This window comes from Polyodon spathula, chromosome 43 (assembly GCF_017654505.1).
Source record: "Polyodon spathula isolate WHYD16114869_AA chromosome 43, ASM1765450v1, whole genome shotgun sequence".
Lineage (NCBI taxonomy): Eukaryota > Metazoa > Chordata > Actinopteri > Acipenseriformes > Polyodontidae > Polyodon > Polyodon spathula.
The window spans coordinates 55,361-72,575 of NC_054576.1; the positions used below are offsets into that span (position 1 = coordinate 55,361).

At 46.8% G+C, this 17,215-nt stretch overlaps 1 protein-coding gene across 1 annotated transcript in view; it reads right to left on the reverse strand.

Annotated features, from left to right (window-relative positions):
- The window catches only part of LOC121305416 (butyrophilin subfamily 1 member A1-like), a 23,818-nt gene extending 6,609 nt beyond the window's left edge, over nt 1-17,209 (reverse strand). Inside the window, exons 1-3 of the mRNA XM_041237072.1 lie at nt 17,125-17,209; nt 15,222-15,329; nt 15,092-15,118 (exon numbers count right to left, since the gene is read on the reverse strand). Coding sequence (XP_041093006.1) covers nt 15,092-15,118; nt 15,222-15,300 — 106 coding nt within the window. The 5' untranslated portion in view covers nt 15,301-15,329; nt 17,125-17,209. The remainder of the gene's footprint in view (nt 1-15,091; nt 15,119-15,221; nt 15,330-17,124) is intronic.
- Between the last annotated feature and the right edge of the window lie 6 nt (nt 17,210-17,215).

Here is a 17,215-nt window from a genome sequence, read left to right on the forward strand (position 1 = left end):
AGTATGAATGAGGGAGGATATAAAGGAGGGAGAGTATGAAGGAGGGGGAGGATATAAAGGAGGGAGAGTATGAATGAGGGAGGATATAAAGGAGGGAGAGTATGAAGGAGGGAGGATATAAAGGAGGGAGAGTATGAAGGAGGGAGGATATAAAGGAGGGAGAGTATGAAGGAGGGAGGGAGGAAGGAGGGAGGATATAAAGGAGGGAGAGTATGAAGGAGGGGAGGGAGAGTATGAAGGAGGGAGGATATAAAGGAGGGAGAGTATGAAGGAGGGAGGATATAAAGGAGGGAGGATATAAAGGAATATAAAGGAGGGAGAGTATGAATGAGGGAGGATATAAAGGAGGGAGAGTTTGAAGGAGGGAGGATATAAAGGAGGGAGAGTTTGAAGGAGGGAGGATATAAAGGAGGGAGGGAGGATATAAAGGAGGGAGAGTATGAATGAGGGAGGATATAAAGGAGGGAGAGTATGAAGGAGGGAGGATATAAAGGAGGGAGAGTATGAATGAGGGAGGATATAAAGGAGGGAGAGTATGAAGGAGGGAGGATATAAAGGAGGGAGAGTATGAAGGAGGGAGGATATAAAGGAGGGAGAAGGAGGGAGGGAGGGTATGGAGGATATAAAGGAGGGAGAGTATGAATGAGGGAGGATATAAAGGAGGGAGAGTATGAAGGAGGGAGGATATAAAGGAGGGAGAGTATGAAGGAGGGAGGATATAAAGGAGGGAGAGTATGAAGGAGGGAGGATATAAAGGAGGGAGAGTATGAAGGAGGGAGGATATAAAGGAGGGAGAGTATGAAGGGGGAGGAGGGAGGATATAAAGGAGGGAGGGAGTATAAAGGAGGGAGAGTTTGAAGGAGGGAGGGAGGATATAAAGGAGGGAGAGTATGAATGAGGGAGGATATAAAGGAGGGAGAGTATGAAGGAGGGAGGATATAAAGGAGGGAGAGTTTGAAGGAGGGAGGATATAAAGGAGGGAGAGTATGAAGGAGGGAGGATATAAAGGAGGGAGGATATAAAGGAGGGAGGATATAAAGGAGGGAGGATATGAAGGAGGAAGATATAAAGGAGGATATGAAGGAGGGAGGATATAAAGGAGGGAGAGTTTGAAGGAGGGAGGATATAAAGGAGGGAGAGTTTGAAGGAGGGAGGATATAAAGGAGGGAGAGTATGAAGGAGGGAGGATAAAGGAGGGAGAGTTTGAAGAGGGAGGATATAAAGGAGGGAGAGTATGAATGAGAGATATAAAGGAGGGAGAGTTTGAAGGAGGGAGGATATAAAGGAGGGAGAGTATGAATGAGGGAGGATATAAAGGAGGGAGAGTATGAAGGAGGGAGGATATAAAGGAGGGAGAGTATGAAGGAGGGAGGATATAAAGGAGGGAGAGTATGAAGGAGGGAGGATATAAAGGAGAAGGAGGGAGGATATAAAGGAGGGAGGATATGAAAGGGAGGAGGGAGGATATAAAGGAGGGAGAGTAAGGAGGGAGGATATAAAGGAGGGAGAGGAGGGAGGATATAAAGGAGGGAGAGTATGAAGGAGGGAGGAGGAGAGAGTTTGAAGGAGGGAGGATATAAAGGAGGGAGAGTATGAAGGAGGGAGGATATAAAGGAGGGAGAGTAGAATATGAATAAAGGAGGGAGGGAGGATATAAAGGAGGGAGAGTATGAAGGAGGGAGGATATAAAGGAGGGAGAGTATGAAGGAGGGAGGATATAAAGGAGGGAGAGTATGAAGGAGGGAGGATATAAAGGAGGGAGAGTTTGAAGGAGGGAGGATATAAAGGAGGGAGAGTTTGAAGGAGGGAGGATATAAAGGAGGGAGAGTTTGAAGGAGGGAGGATATAAAGGAGGGAGAGTATGAAGGAGGGAGGATATAAAGGAGGGAGGATATAAAGGAGGGAGGATATAAAGGAGGGAGAGTATGAATGAGGGAGGATATAAAGGAGGGAGAGTATGAATGAGGGAGGATATAAAGGAGGGAGGGTATGAAGGAGGGAGGATATAAAGGAGGGAGAGTATGAAGGAGGGAGGATATAAAGGAGGGAGAGTATGAAGGAGGGAGAGTATGAAGGAGGGAGGATATAAAGGAGGGAGAGTATGAAGGAGGGAGGATATAAAGGAGGGAGAGTATGAAGGATATAAAGGAGGGAGGATATAAAGGAGGGAGAGTATGAAGGAGGGAGGATATAAAGGAGGGAGAGTTTGAAGGAGGGAGAGTATAAAGGAGGGAGGGTATGAAGGGGAGGATATAAAGGAGGGAGAGTATGAAGGAGGGAGGATATAAAGGAGGGAGGGTATGAAGGAGAGGAGGATATAAAGGAGGGAGAGGAATGAGGGAGGGAGGCAGCTACTATGGAGGGAGAGTTTGAATAGCTAAAAAAAAGCTAGGTTCATCCGTATATTTGTTATAAAATGATTTCACAAATAATGAACACACACAAAAACAGCAATAAAATATATCTGCCATGATCCAGCTTTTAAATTTCCCATTCCTCGCTCCCGCCAGCTGTCTCTCAATCCTCTCCTCCCTGCCGTGTGCTCAGCAGTGCCTGTGTTTACTGTGCCGGCGCCGCGGAGCAGCACAGCGGAGGCTCTACGCAGGAACAGGACACACTGACCCATTCATCAACTGACAAACACACTGGCTGCACAGTTTGGGCACAAATGGCGCTCCATACAGCTCACCCAGGACGAGACAGAGACACACTTTTACTGCAGTGCACTAAATATAAGAATATAAGGGAAGCCTTCTTCCCAAAAATACAACATCTCTGCACAGAATTCCCAGACTTGCCAGACCCAGAAAAACTGGCCCTCCTCCTCCTGGCAGAGGAAACAAGCTGTATAGAAGAGGCAGCCCAGCACACAAGCGCCTGCCCCAGCCTGAGGGACAGGGAGAGACACTGAGGCTCCTCACACAGGGAGGGAGGGGAACACAGCACTAGCATTATTATCACATCATTATTATTGCTGTTTCAAACGTGTTATTGATGTTCTTCATGTTGAATATTCACTTGTAAATATGTTGGAAACTGTTGATTGATTACATGGAAATGAATGACAATTGTCATCAATGCTTTGGCAATACCTAAACTGGTCTTGCTAATAAAGCACTTTGAATGAGAGAGAGAGAGAGGGAGGGAGAAAGGGGAGAGAGAGAGAGAGAGAGAGAGAGAGAGGAGAGAGAGAGAGAGAGAGAGGAGAGGAGAGAGAGAGAGAGGGGGAGAGAGGAGAGAGAGAGAGGGGGGAGAGAGAGAGAGAGGGAGAGAGAAAGAGAGAGAGAGAGGGAGGAGAGAGAGAGAGAGAGGGAGAGAGAGAGAGAGAGAGAGAGAGAGGGAGAGAGAGAGAGAGAGAGAGGGAGAGAGAGAGAGAGAGAGAGAGGGGGAGAGAGAAAGAGAGAAAGTAGAGAGAGGGGGAGAGAGAGAAAGAAAGGTGACAAAGGCAGAAGGCAAGCCTCTTACGTCAATTCACATTAATCTTGAAATAATAATATTTAGTAGATATATGAACTAAACCCAAGATCCCCTCGTACAGTGAAGTCCCTTCAATCGACAGGCTAAACTCAAGCCGCAGTTTGAAATGTCAGTTTGAATTGAAGCAGTTTTTTGTGTTTCGAGTCGCAGCAGTTTTGGGTTGTCATGGAAACCGCAGTGAGAGAGACGATCCTGAAGAGAAAAACAACACAAAGTGAAAGAGAGGAAACCCTGATGAGGCTCTTCCCTGCCGGAGACTGATCAAGATCAGGGGCCACATTACACAAAGAATTCAGAGCTCGCTTTCCCATCTTATCTTCCATTGTTAGGACAGGATTTTCAGAGCTCGCTTTCCCATCTTATCTTCCATTGTTAGGACAGGATTTTCAGAGCTCGCACAAAAGCCCCATCTTTATCTTCCATTGTTAGGACAGGATTTTCCCATCTTATCTTCCATTGTTAGGACAGGATTTTCAGAGCTCGCTTTCCCATCTTATCTTCCATTGTTAGGACAGGATTTTCAGAGCTCGCTTTCCCATCTTATCTTCCATTGTTAGGACAGGATTTTCAGAGCTCGCTTTCCCATCTTATCTTCCATTGTTAGGACAGGATTTTCAGAGCTCGCTTTCCCATCTTATCTTCCATTGTTAGGACAGGATTTTCAGAGCTCGCTTTCCCATCTTATCTTCCATTGTTAGGACAGGATTTTCAGAGCTCGCTTTCCCATCTTATCTTCCATTGTTAGGACAGGATTTTCAGAGCTCGCTTTCCCATCTTATCTTCCATTGTTAGGACAGGATTTTCAGAGCTCGCTTTCCCATCTTATCTTCCATTGTTAGGACAGGATTTTCAGAGCTCGCTTTCCCATCTTATCTTCCATTGTTAGGACAGGATTTTCAGAGCTCGCTTTCCCATCTTATCTTCCATTGTTTTTTCAGAGCTCGCTTTCCCATCTTATCTTCCATTGTTAGGACAGGATTTTCAGAGCTCGCTTTCCCATCTTATCTTCCATTGTTAGGACAGGATTTTCAGAGCTCGCTTTCCCATCTTATCTTCCATTGTTAGGACAGGATTTTCAGAGCTCGCTTTCCCATCTTATCTTCCATTGTTAGGACAGGATTTTCAGAGCTCGCTTTCCCATCTTATCTTCCATTGTTAGGACAGGATTTTCAGAGCTCGCTTTTCCCATCTTATCTTCCATTGTTAGGACAGGATTTTCAGAGCTCGCTTTCCCATCTTATCTTCCATTGTTAGGACAGGATTTTCAGAGCTCGCTTTCCCATCTTATCTTCCATTGTTAGGACAGGATTTTCAGAGCTCGCTTTCCCATCTTATCTTCCATTGTTAGGACAGGATTTTCAGAGCTCGCTTTCCCATCTTATCTTCCATTGTTAGGACAGGATTTTCAGAGCTCGCTTTCCCATCTTATCTTCCATTGTTAGGACAGGATTTTCAGAGCTCGCTTTCCCATCTTATCTTCCATTGTTAGGACAGGATTTTCAGAGCTCGCTTTCCCATCTTATCTTCCATTGTTAGGACAGGATTTTCAGAGCTCGCTTTCCCATCTTATCTTCCATTGTTAGGACAGGATTTTCAGAGCTCGCTTTCCCATCTTATCTTCCATTGTTAGGACAGGATTTTCAGAGCTCGCTTTCCCATCTTATCTTCCATTGTTAGGACAGGATTTTCAGAGCTCGCTTTCCCATCTTATCTTCCATTGTTAGGACAGGATTTTCAGAGCTCGCTTTCCCATCTTATCTTCCATTGTTAGGACAGGATTTTCAGAGCTCGCTTTCCCATCTTATCTTCCATTGTTAGGACAGGATTTTCAGAGCTCGCTTTCCCATCTTATCTTCCATTGTTAGGACAGGATTTTCAGAGCTCGCTTTCCCATCTTATCTTCCATTGTTAGGACAATTTTCCCATCGCATCTTCCATACAGCAGAGCCTCATCGCAGCGCATTTCCCATCTGTGTTATCTTCCCCCCCTCACCCCCCCGCCGTGTTAGGACAGAGATACAGCAGAAGCTCGCAGCGTCATCAGCGTCACAAGTCTGTATCCAATGACAATTTTCACATCTCGTTTCCCATCTTATCTTCCATTGTTAGGACACAACATCGTTATTTTTTCTAAACAATTGTATTTGTAGAGATTTTAATTATTTTAATTATTATGGATGTAACAGTATCTTTAAAACGTAGGGCTTTAAATTTTACTGTGGAAGAGAACGATGTTTTGGTTGCCTGCGTTGAGGAGAAACGTCACGTAATATTTGGTAAATTTTCGAGTATATTGTCACAGGAAAATAATGAAAAGTCTTGGGCAGAGATTGCTTTGGTCGTATCCAGTGTCTGTGGCAACCCTCGGACATCGGACACAATAAGAAAGAAATGCAGCTCGACAATGTGCGACGCAAAAAAGAAGAGGCAGCAGTGAAAAAAGAAACAAACAGAGCCGGCGGAGCTGCGTCTGCAAATTTATAACTGCATTACGATGCTAATACTACTACACTCTATAAACAAACTGTTCAAATTGAACAGGGTTCCTACATCAATTCTACAAACACGTTCCTCTTTACAGTAAAAGCTGAGGCTCATTGTGACATTCTTCATGTTCTGTACCTGCTCTTCCAGACTCCAGAAAGTCCTTCCTGTTTAGCTCTACATTTTTTGTGTGCTCTGTTGTACCTGGTGATACAATAAGTGCACAATAAAATAAGCCTTGACATGTCTTTATTTTCACAGCAATCCTCTGTTCCGCGCTGGGTATTGTTTTACAGTAGCGATCATGTTTCTGCTGGTGTTTGCTCATTCTCCACTGGTGTCATGAGAAAGGGTTTTAGGGGTGTGACAAAGTGCCCGCCCCTGTGAGTATTTCAGTGTTGTGTGTTGCGTGTTGTGTGTTAATGTTGGTGTATAGTCATTGGTACACATCTTATATAAATTGGGTCTGTGTAACACAAGTGTTTTCCCATGTATATTTGTATTTAGGCACGAGGATTGCACAGCACTTCACGTGCAGGTAAAATGTAATAATATGTGAGCACGGGGAATTGCACTTTATTAATTCACGTGCAGTTGTACCGAGACTCCAATTGAATGATTGATTAGCAATCGAGTCTCGGTACAGCTGCATAAAAGCAGCATGTTTTCACTCACTCGGGGTTGGGTGCTCGGTGAGTGGAGAACGGGAGAGAGAGTAGGAGAGTTATAATTTCAATTGCTATTGCGTGCTGGTGGGACCAGCACGATACTTGTTTATTTAACTCCCCGTGTTTGTTAGTCTGTCGATCTGCTCACCGTTTTTTAAGTGTTAGTCCGTTTTTGTTTGTATATTTATTTTGGCGTACAGTGCCGTGTTTCTGTTTGTTTGTTCAACCCTTTTATTTTGCAATAAACCGGCGCAAGCAAGCGCCATCATCATTTCATTTCATCCGTCCTGTCTGTGTATTTCATTCCTTTTCCTGGTTCTGACGCCGCCCACTTCGGCCATCTCTGTGACAAAGGGATACCCGGATTCTCCCAAAATCCAGCCCCCTGGTCCTCTGCCTTCCTCAAAATAGGTGTTTACATCACTGTGTATCGAAAATGATGACATCTATTGTATATTTATAAGCTTTAAAATGGGTGGTATTTAAACAGGAAAATGTATTGAAATGTTTCCGATTTTGTATAAGCTGTCCTAAACATTTTTTTTAAATCTAAATGCAAACCGGACAGGATCCATCAATAGACAACTCCTTGTATGTGTGGGGTACGGAGATTCGCTTTTTTTTAATGCCTAAGGCCTATTATTATTATACAAAGCCTTAACATAATTTCAATGTTTATTTGTTCTAATGCATGGCTCTCTTAATAAATCCTTGAACTCCCATACTTCTACATGCTTATGATTCTGTAGTGTTATGCTGCTTGCCTTGTGTTAAAGATGAAGGAGTCGTGTGCTGACCCTGGCCATTTCGCTATTTCGTATTAAAAGGTTATTGTCACCAATGGTTTGGACATTTATTGCATGGTAACCTTAATGGCACACATGGGCTGCTTCGTCTCCACCAGGCGGTGCTTTGATTGGAAAAAGTGAGCCATCAACCAGACCAATCACAGCCGGCATCCCGCTATCAGCTAGAGATTTCTGCTTGATGGTTCCGCATGGGATGGGAATTTGATGTACTGTGCAGAAAGGCTGGCAATCGCAGTGGCTGCTTCAGTTCAATTTCTAGATCTCGATGGTTGAGAGGTTTTAGAAAGAGCAGAATCACCTTTTGCAAAAAAAAGAAGGCAATTTGTTACCTGAGTGACTACGGGTAAGGCTTTGTTTTGAGAATGGATCCCAAGGTCGTCCTGTCTGAAACGATAAAGTCTACCAAAAGATTTCACAGGAATTGAGAAATGTGTATTTGATTTTCACATGTTGCTGACTGCAAATACAAACTGAATAATTTCATTAATATTATTCAAGTTAGATTAACTAATAACTTTAAAAAGTTACAGATAGTATTTAAAAAATGTCAGTAAACACGTCAGAAAAATAGATTTAAATCAGAATCTAAAGGCAGCATATTTAAAGATATTTCTCTTCACAGCTTGTTTCTATCATGCAATGTTAATATCTGGTATTTTTTTAAACCATATTGAATGGGATTTTCAGATACTTTGCACATTTCCAATATATGTAGCTTACTTATTTATTTTTGTTAAGGATGGTTTATAAAGTAACCACAAAATAATATGAGCAATTACTGATCACTTTATTCATTAGAAAAAAAGAGAGAGCTTTATATTGTGTGCATAAATTAATATTTAATAGATATGCAAATTATATTAAATTAATGTTAAATTAATATTTAATAGATATGCAATTAAAATTAATGTTAAATTAATATTTAATAGATATGCAATTGATATTAAATTAATGTTAAATTAATATTTAATAGATATGCAGTTGATATTAATGTTAATTGCATATTAAATTTATGTTCAATTATTCCTTGTTACTTTCCATTGATATTTAAGTCAGATTAACTGTATTTTCAATAAGGACGTGTAAACAATGGGAAATTATTACATATTTTCAAGGGTAACAAAACACAATATAAATGGGAGTGATATGCAATTACACTTTCAATCAACATTCGGTTAACATTTAGCAAGAAACCAGCTATTGCATATTTAAATATTAATTTAACATTAATTTAATATCTATTGCATGTTTATTTCATGTTAATTGATGGCACGCAGCAGCAGGCTTGCTGTTAACACACTGTCAGGGTTTATTTGTCTCTGTTTTAAATGATACCTGTCAGCGTTAAACAATTTAAAGGAGAAATACTTTCCAGAAGACAAGTCGCCGAATTCAACATATCAGCGCCGGTCGCTGCAGGTCTGTGACCAACAACTGCGTCCATTAAATCAGAATATTTCCTTTATTTGTAATTTCTCAATTCCTGTGAAATCTTTTGGTGGACTCTATCGTTTGGGACAGTACGAGTTAACCCCGCCCCCAGCCTTGCTCAGCACCGAGCCAGTACCAGATATCTTGCGAGGCCAGAGTTTCACGCTTCCGGCTCGGCTCGACAAAATGACCCGTGTGAAACTAGCCGTGCCGTGAGGGCTCGGCTCGGCTCTGGTGTGCAAGTGTGAAAAGGCTATTAGAGAGCCCTGCAGCTACTGAACCCAACCAGCCTGGGGAGCCCCCGACACATCGCCATGCACACCGGCACCAATGCCCTGGGCCAGCGCGGAGACGGGGCCAAAGCAGAGAGGAAGGGGGCAGAGAGAAACGCAGGAGTTCAGACTCCAGAGTTGTCATTTCCACAGAGCAGACACCCCCCCACACATCACCAGTAATATCAACGCTGAGATCGTCCGGGGCTGTGCTCTGATGCCCAGCGTCCACACCTGGCACACCCCCCACACATCAACGCTGAGTCGTCCGGGGCTGTGCTCTGATGCCCAATACCTAACAGATCGTCCGGGGCTGTGCTCTGACACCTGGCACACCCCCCACACATCACCAGTAATATCAACGCTGAGATCGTCCGGGGCTGTGCTCTGATGCCCAGCGTCCACCTGGCACACCCCCCACACATCACCAGTAATATCAACGCTGAGATCGTCCGGGGCTGTGCTCTGATGCCCAGCGTCCACCTGGCACACCCCCCACACATCACCAGTAATATCAACGCTGAGATCGTCCGGGGCTGTGCTCTGATGCCCAGCGTCCACCTGGCACACCCCCCACACATCACCAGTAATATCAACGCTGAGATCGTCCGGGGCTGTGCTCTGATGCCCAGCGTCCACCTGGCACACCCCCCACACATCACCAGTAATATCAACGCTGAGATCGTCCGGGGCTGTGCTCTGATGCCCAGCGTCCACCTGGCACACCCCCCACACATCACCAGTAATATCAACGGAGATCGTCCGGGGCTGTGCTCTGATGCCCAGCGTCCACCTGGCACACCCCCCACACATCACCAGTAATATCAACGCTGAGATCGTCCGGGGTGCTCTGTGCCCAGCGTCCACCTGAGATCGTCCGGGGCTGTGCTCTGATGCCCAGCGTCCACCTGGCACACCCCCCACACATCACCAGTAATATCAACGCTGAGATCGTCCGGGGCTGTGCTCTGATGCAGCGTTTTCCCACTAATATACAACGCTGCGATGCAGTCCGGGGGGGCTGTGCTCTGGAGCGTCCACATGGCACCACACATCACCAGTAATATCAACGCTGAGATCGTCCGGGGCTGTGCTCTGATGCCCAGCGTCCACCTGGCACACCCCCCACACATCACCAGTAATATCAACGCTGAGATCGTCCGGGGCTGTGCTCTGATGCCCAGCGTCCACCTGGCACACCCCCCACACATCACACAATATCAACGCTGAGATCGTCCGGGGCTGTGCTCTGATTTCCAGCGTTCACCTGGCACACCCCCCACACAAGAGTTTAATCAATTCGACAAGTGATTTAATTTACGTCCGGGGCTGTGCTCTGATGGCGTTTGGCATCAGAAGTCCCCACACAAACATCAGTAATATCAACGCTGAGATCGTCCGGGGCTGTGCTCTGATGCCCAGCGTCCACCTGGCACACCCCCCACACATCACCAGTAATATCAATAGATCGTCCGGTGTGTTCAGCATCAAATACTTAACGCTGAGATTTCATTCTGAGCTTTAATAAAGATGAGTCTCTTATTATTAATTCATCTCACCAGTAATTACTGAGATCTCGGGGCTGTGCACCCAGCGTCCACCTGGCACACCCCCCACACATGGACATCACCAGTAATAATATCAATGAGATCGTCCGGCTGTGCTCTGATTGAAAAGCCCATTTAGCAGCGTCCACCTGGCACCCCCCCACACATGAATCAAGTTTACTATCAACACTGTTTCTCAGGGGCTGTGATCTGATGCCCACACAACCTGGCACACCACACATCACCAGTAATATCAACGCTGAGATCGTCCGGGGCTGTGCTCTGATGCCCAGCGTCCACCTGGCACACCCCCCACCTCTAGTATACACTGGGATATGCAACCTGGCACCAATATCAACGCTGAGATCGTCCGGGGCTGTGCTCTGATGCCCAGCGTCCAGGCAGAGTAATATCAACGCTGAGATCGTCCGGGGCTGTGCTCTGATGCCCAGCGTCCACCTGGCACACTCCCACACAGGAGAGAGTAGGGGGATATCAACGCTGAGATCGTCCGGGGCTGTGCTCTGAGAGCCCAGCGTCCAGGATGGCACACTCCCACACAGGAGAGGAGAGAAGGATAGATCGGGAGGGGATGCACTCATGACAGGAGAGATCACCAGTAATAGAAGGCTGAGATCGTCCGGGGCTGTGCTCTGATGCCCAGCGTTCACCTGGCACACACACCCCCGTAATATCAACGAAGGATAGGGGGAGGGGTGCACACATCACCAGTAATATCAACGCTGAGATCGTCCGGGGCTGTGCTCTGATGAGAGGAGAGGGAGAGAAGGATAGGGAGTCCGGGGTGCTCTCATGAGAGTCCACCTGAGGAGGTAGAGAGGGATATCAACGGGAGGGTGGGAGATGAGAGGTCAGATGCAGGGAAGGATAGGAGGGAGGGGTGCCCTCATGAGAGGAGAGGAGAGAAACGCTGAGGGGGAGGGGTGCACTCATGAGAGGAGAGGAGATTTAGGATTTCCGGGGCTGTGCTAGGGTCCACCTGGCACACCCCCCACACATCAGGGAGAAGGGACTCACTCATGATGAGGAGACAGACACACATCACCAGTAATATCAACGCTGAGATCGTCCGGGGCTGTGCTCTGATGCAAAGCGTCCACCTGGCACACTTTTCACACATCAGAGCTGAGATCGTCCGGGGCTGTGCTCTGATAAGCGTTGGCAGGATCAGATCACCAGTTTGCACTCATGAGCTCTGGAGAGGAGATGAAGGCTGACCCCCCACACACCATTGTTTCCCAGAATGGGCTGAACACGTTTCTCATTGTGCTCTGAGGAGAACCCCAGGGATCTAGCTTTCTTAAAGATGAGTAGCTGAGATTAATAAATCACTGTGGGCCCAGCGTCTGCTTGGCACACCCCCCATAGGCTTCATGAGTAGGAACATTTAGAGGAGAATCACTTTACTAGAGAGAAGGATAGAGGGAGGGCTGCACTCATGAGAGGAGAGGAGAGGAGAGGGATAGAGGGAGGGGTGCACTCATGACAACTGTACAGGAGAGGAGAGAAGGATGGGGGGGTTTTTCACTGCACTCATGAGAGGAGAGGAGAGAAGGATAGAGGGAGGGGTGCACTCATGAGAGGAGAGGAGAGAAGGATAGGGGGAGGGGTGCACTCATGAGAGGAGAGGAGAGAAGGATAGGGGGAGGGGTGCACTCATGAGAGGAGAGGAGAGAAGGATAGGGGGAGGGATACACTCATGAGAGGAGAGGTGCAGACAGGCTCCAGATTGTGACACTCTTAATAATGTGTATAAAGAATGTCTGTACCAAGTTTCATCACAATCAGATCAGCAGTGGACATATGGACCCCTGCAGTGTCTACATGTGATCTTCACTTCACAGTGAGTTCACAATCTGAGGCATTATAACTACACACACTTTCTCCTCTCCTTTTCAATGTTACCTTTGGGAGGCACACGAGGCTGGTGTTTGCTGAGCTGGAAGTGCACAGAGGTTTAAATGGGGCAGAATGTAAATATAGATGTAACACAGTGAGTGAGACGGGGCTCCTTGCTGTTCTTTTCCCCTCCACTGTGAAAGGAATCCATTGAAGAGACACATACCTGCTGAGCTGAGGATCCACTTCCATTCTAGAACACAGAAATAAAGAGAGCATTATTTTACAATCACTCCTCCTGTACTCTCTACAGTTCAGAAGATGTGTAGCACACACTAACCAGCAGGGCTGTGCTGGGGTGAGTCAGGCTGTGGATTTACACACACTCTACATACCTGATTTAAGGACCTCTCGCTTTACAGACTCTGTGAAAGAAGAGAGCTGGATTACATTCTGAACACTGAGATGTAAAATCATCTATTGAATAGCATAACAGATCACACTGTGTATTAAGCAGCTGGTGTCACTGTGACTGACATGAGATATCCTTGAGCAGGTCCAGTAGAGAAATGCTCTGCATGCACACATGGAGGAGTGCACTGGACTCGCCCCGTGGACCCAGTTCTGAAGTGATTCTGGTGCCTTGCTTTCACATCTGTGCTGCTCCAGGGGTCGGCCCACTTCTAATAAAGTGTGTTCATTTTTAAAACTGCTTGGTTTTTTCATGCAAGAACAGTGCAATAAAATAAGGGCATTCAGTGAACTGTACACTGAAGGGGCTGCTTGGTTAATCTCAAGTGTTCAGGTAATAGGCAGTGAACTCACACTGAAGGGGCTGCTTGGTTAATCTCAACCCTGTTCAGGACAGGCAGTGAACTCACACTGAAGGGGCTGCTTGGTTCACAATCACAGCACGAGGGACACGGCAGGACGCAGAGCACACGCTCTCCAGTTTGAACTCACACTGAAGGGGCTGCAGGTTAATTCAGGTTCAGGCAGTGGGGTCACACTGAAGGGGCTGCTTGGTTAATCTCAGTGTTCAGGGCAGGCAGTGAACTCACACTGAAGGGGCTGCTTGGTTAATCTCAGTGTTCAGGACAGGCAGTGAACTCACACTGAAGGGGCTGCTTGGTTAATCTCAGTGTTCAGGACAGGCAGTGAACTCACACTGAAGGGGCTGCTTGGTTAATCTCAGTGTTCAGGACAGGCAGTGAACTCACACTGAAGGGGCTGCTTGGTTAATCTCAGTGTTCAGGACAGGCAGTGAACTCACACTGAAGGGGCTGCTTGGTTAATCTCAGTGTTCAGGGCAGGCAGTGAACTCACACTGAAGGGGCTGCTTGGTTAATCTCAGTGTTCAGGACAGGCAGTGAACTCACACTGAAGGGGCTGCTTGGTTAATCTCAGTGTTCAGGACAGGCAGTGAACTCACACTGAAGGGGCTGCTTGGTTAATCTCAGTGTTCAGGGCAGGCAGTGAACTCACACTGAAGGGGCTGCTTGGTTAATCTCAGTGTTCAGGGCAGGCAGTGAACTCACACTGAAGGGGCTGCTTGGTTAATCTCAGTGTTCAGGGCAGGCAGTGAACTCACACTGAAGGGGCTGCTTGGTTAATCTCAGTGTTCAGGACAGGCAGTGAACTCACACTGAAGGGGCTGCTTGGTTAATCTCAGTGTTCAGGGCAGGCAGTGAACTCACACTGAAGGGGCTGCTTGGTTAATCTCAGTGTTCAGGACAGGCAGTGAACTCACACTGAAGGGGCTGCTTGGTTAATCTCAGTGTTCAGGACAGGCAGTGAACTCACACTGAAGGGGCTGCTTGGTTAATCTCAGTGTTCAGGACAGGCAGTGAACTCACACTGAAGGGGCTGCTTGGTTAATCTCAGTGTTCAGGACAGGCAGTGAACTCACACTGAAGGGGCTGCTTGGTTAATCTCAGTGTTCAGGACAGGCAGTGAACTCACACTGAAGGGGCTGCTTGGTTAATCTCAGTGTTCAGGGCAGGCAGTGAACTCACACTGAAGGGGCTGCTTGGTTAATCTCAGTGTTCAGGACAGGCAGTGAACTCACACTGAAGGGGCTGCTTGGTTAATCTCAGTGTTCAGGACAGGCAGTGAACTCACACTGAAGGGGCTGCTTGGTTAATCTCAGTGTTCAGGACAGGCAGTGAACTCACACTGAAGGGGCTGCTTGGTTAATCTCAGTGTTCAGGACAGGCAGTGAACTCACACTGAAGGGGCTGCTTGGTTAATCTCAGTGTTCAGGACAGGCAGATTAAAATGAACTCACACAGAACAGTGTGTGGTTACAGCTGAAGAACAGGGCTGCTTGTGTGGTTATTTCACAGATTCAATTCCAGTATGAAAAACAGATTAAAATGAATCACAAGAACAGTAGTTACAGTAAGATGAAAAACTTGCTTATAATGGTTTCTAATGAGTTGGATTTCAGGTCCAGGGATGTCTTTGTTTATGGGTAGTTTAAGATACTGCTGCAGAAACCTGGACTGGGTTTCCAGCATCTCTTCATTAAGTGCTTTACTTACCCATAGGCTCAAGCTTTCTCTCCATGGCTAGAAGAAAAACAGTACAGTCCATATTATTATAAACCTGTTTGACATGTTTAAAATGCACAGAGCTATATGAAATGCCTCATGAGAATAATAAAGTTCATACCATCCATTCTTTTCCATTGGATCACCAGCAGAGGAATGGCTCCAATACTGAGAGCTAAAGTCAAGCAGAAAGCCACCATCCATCCAGAGACTCCGGGGAAAAAATCCCCTGGAAAACAAGACAGCAGCTCAACACACTGGAAAAAACACACCCCTCCCAACACTGACCACACCCCTCCCAACACAGACCACACCCCTCATAGAGAGCATTCCACACACCCCTCCCAACACTGACCACACCCCTCATAGTGAGCATTCCACACACCCCTCCCAACACTGACCACACCCCTCATAGTGAGCATTCCACACACCCCTCCCAACACTGACCACACCCCTCATAGTGAGCATTCCACACACCCCTCCCAACACTGACCACACCCCTCATAGTGAGCATTCCACACACCCCTCCCAACACTGACCACACCCCTCATAGTGAGCATTCCACACACCCCTCCCAACACTGACCACACCCCTCATAGTGAGCATTCCACACACCCCTCCCAACACTGACCACACCCCTCATAGTGAGCATTCCACACACCCCTCCCAACACTGACCACACCCCTCATAGTGAGCATTCCACACACCCCTCCCAACACTGACCACACCCCTCATAGTGAGCATTCCACACACCCCTCCCAACACTGACCACACCCCTCATAGTGAGCATTCCACACACCCCTCCCAACACTGACCACACCCCTCATAGTGAGCATTCCACACACCCCTCCCAACACTGACCACACCCCTCATAGTGAGCATTCCACACACCCCTCCCAACACTGACCACACCCCTCATAGTGAGCATTCCACACACCCCTCCCAACACTGACCACACCCCTCATAGTGAGCATTCCACACACCCCTCCCAACACTGACCACACCCCTCCCCAACACCCCTGACCACACCCCTCATAGTGAGCATTCCACACACCCCTCCCAACACTGACCACACCCCTCATAGTGAGCATTCCACACACCCCTCCAACACTGACCACACCCCTCATAGTGAGCATTCCACACACCCCTCCCAACACTGACCACACCCCTCATAGTGAGCATTCCACACACCCCTCCCAACACTGACCACACCCCTCCCATTGACTGACCACACCCCTCATAGTGTTTGATTCCACATTGACTGGTCCACAAGTTCATGTGTTTGATTCACACCCCTCATAGTGAGCATTCCACACACCCCTCCCAACACTGACCACACCCCTCATAGTGAGCATTCCACACACCCCACCCCCAACACTGACCACACCCCTCATAGTGAGCATTCCACACACCCCTCCCAACACTGGTCCACACCCCTCATGTGTTTGATTCCTCCCAACACTGACCACTGGTCCACACACCCCTCCCAACACTGACCACACCCCAGATAGTGACTGGTCCACACCCCTCTAGAACTTCCCATGTGTTTGATTCAGATATTGACTGGTCCACAGAGTTCATGTGAGACAGGTCCACACACCATGTTGATTCAGATATTGACTGGTCCACTAGTTCATGTGTTTGATTCAGACATTGACTGGTCCACTAGTTCATGTGTTTGATTCAGATATTGACTGGTCCACTAGTTCATGTGTTTGATTCAGATATTGACTGGTCCACTAGTTCATGTGTTTGATTCAGATATTGACTGGTCCACTAGTTCATGTGTTTGATTCAGATATTGACTGGTCCACTAGTTCATGTGTTTGATTCAGATATTGACTGGTCCACTAGTTCATGTGTTTGATTCAGATATTGACTGGTCCACTAGTTCATGTGTTTGATTCAGATATTGACTGGTCCACTAGTTCATGTGTTTGATTGAGATGTTGATGCCCCATCATGATGACTGTAATCTATGGTCAGTGTCAGTCAGGCTCAATCCACAAAGATGTGATACTCACTGGATATGTGGAGTTTGGATTCCCAGTCTGGTTTGGGTGTTTTACTTCTAAGCTGACAGGAGAACACGTTGGACTGCTGTTTGATTTTGAT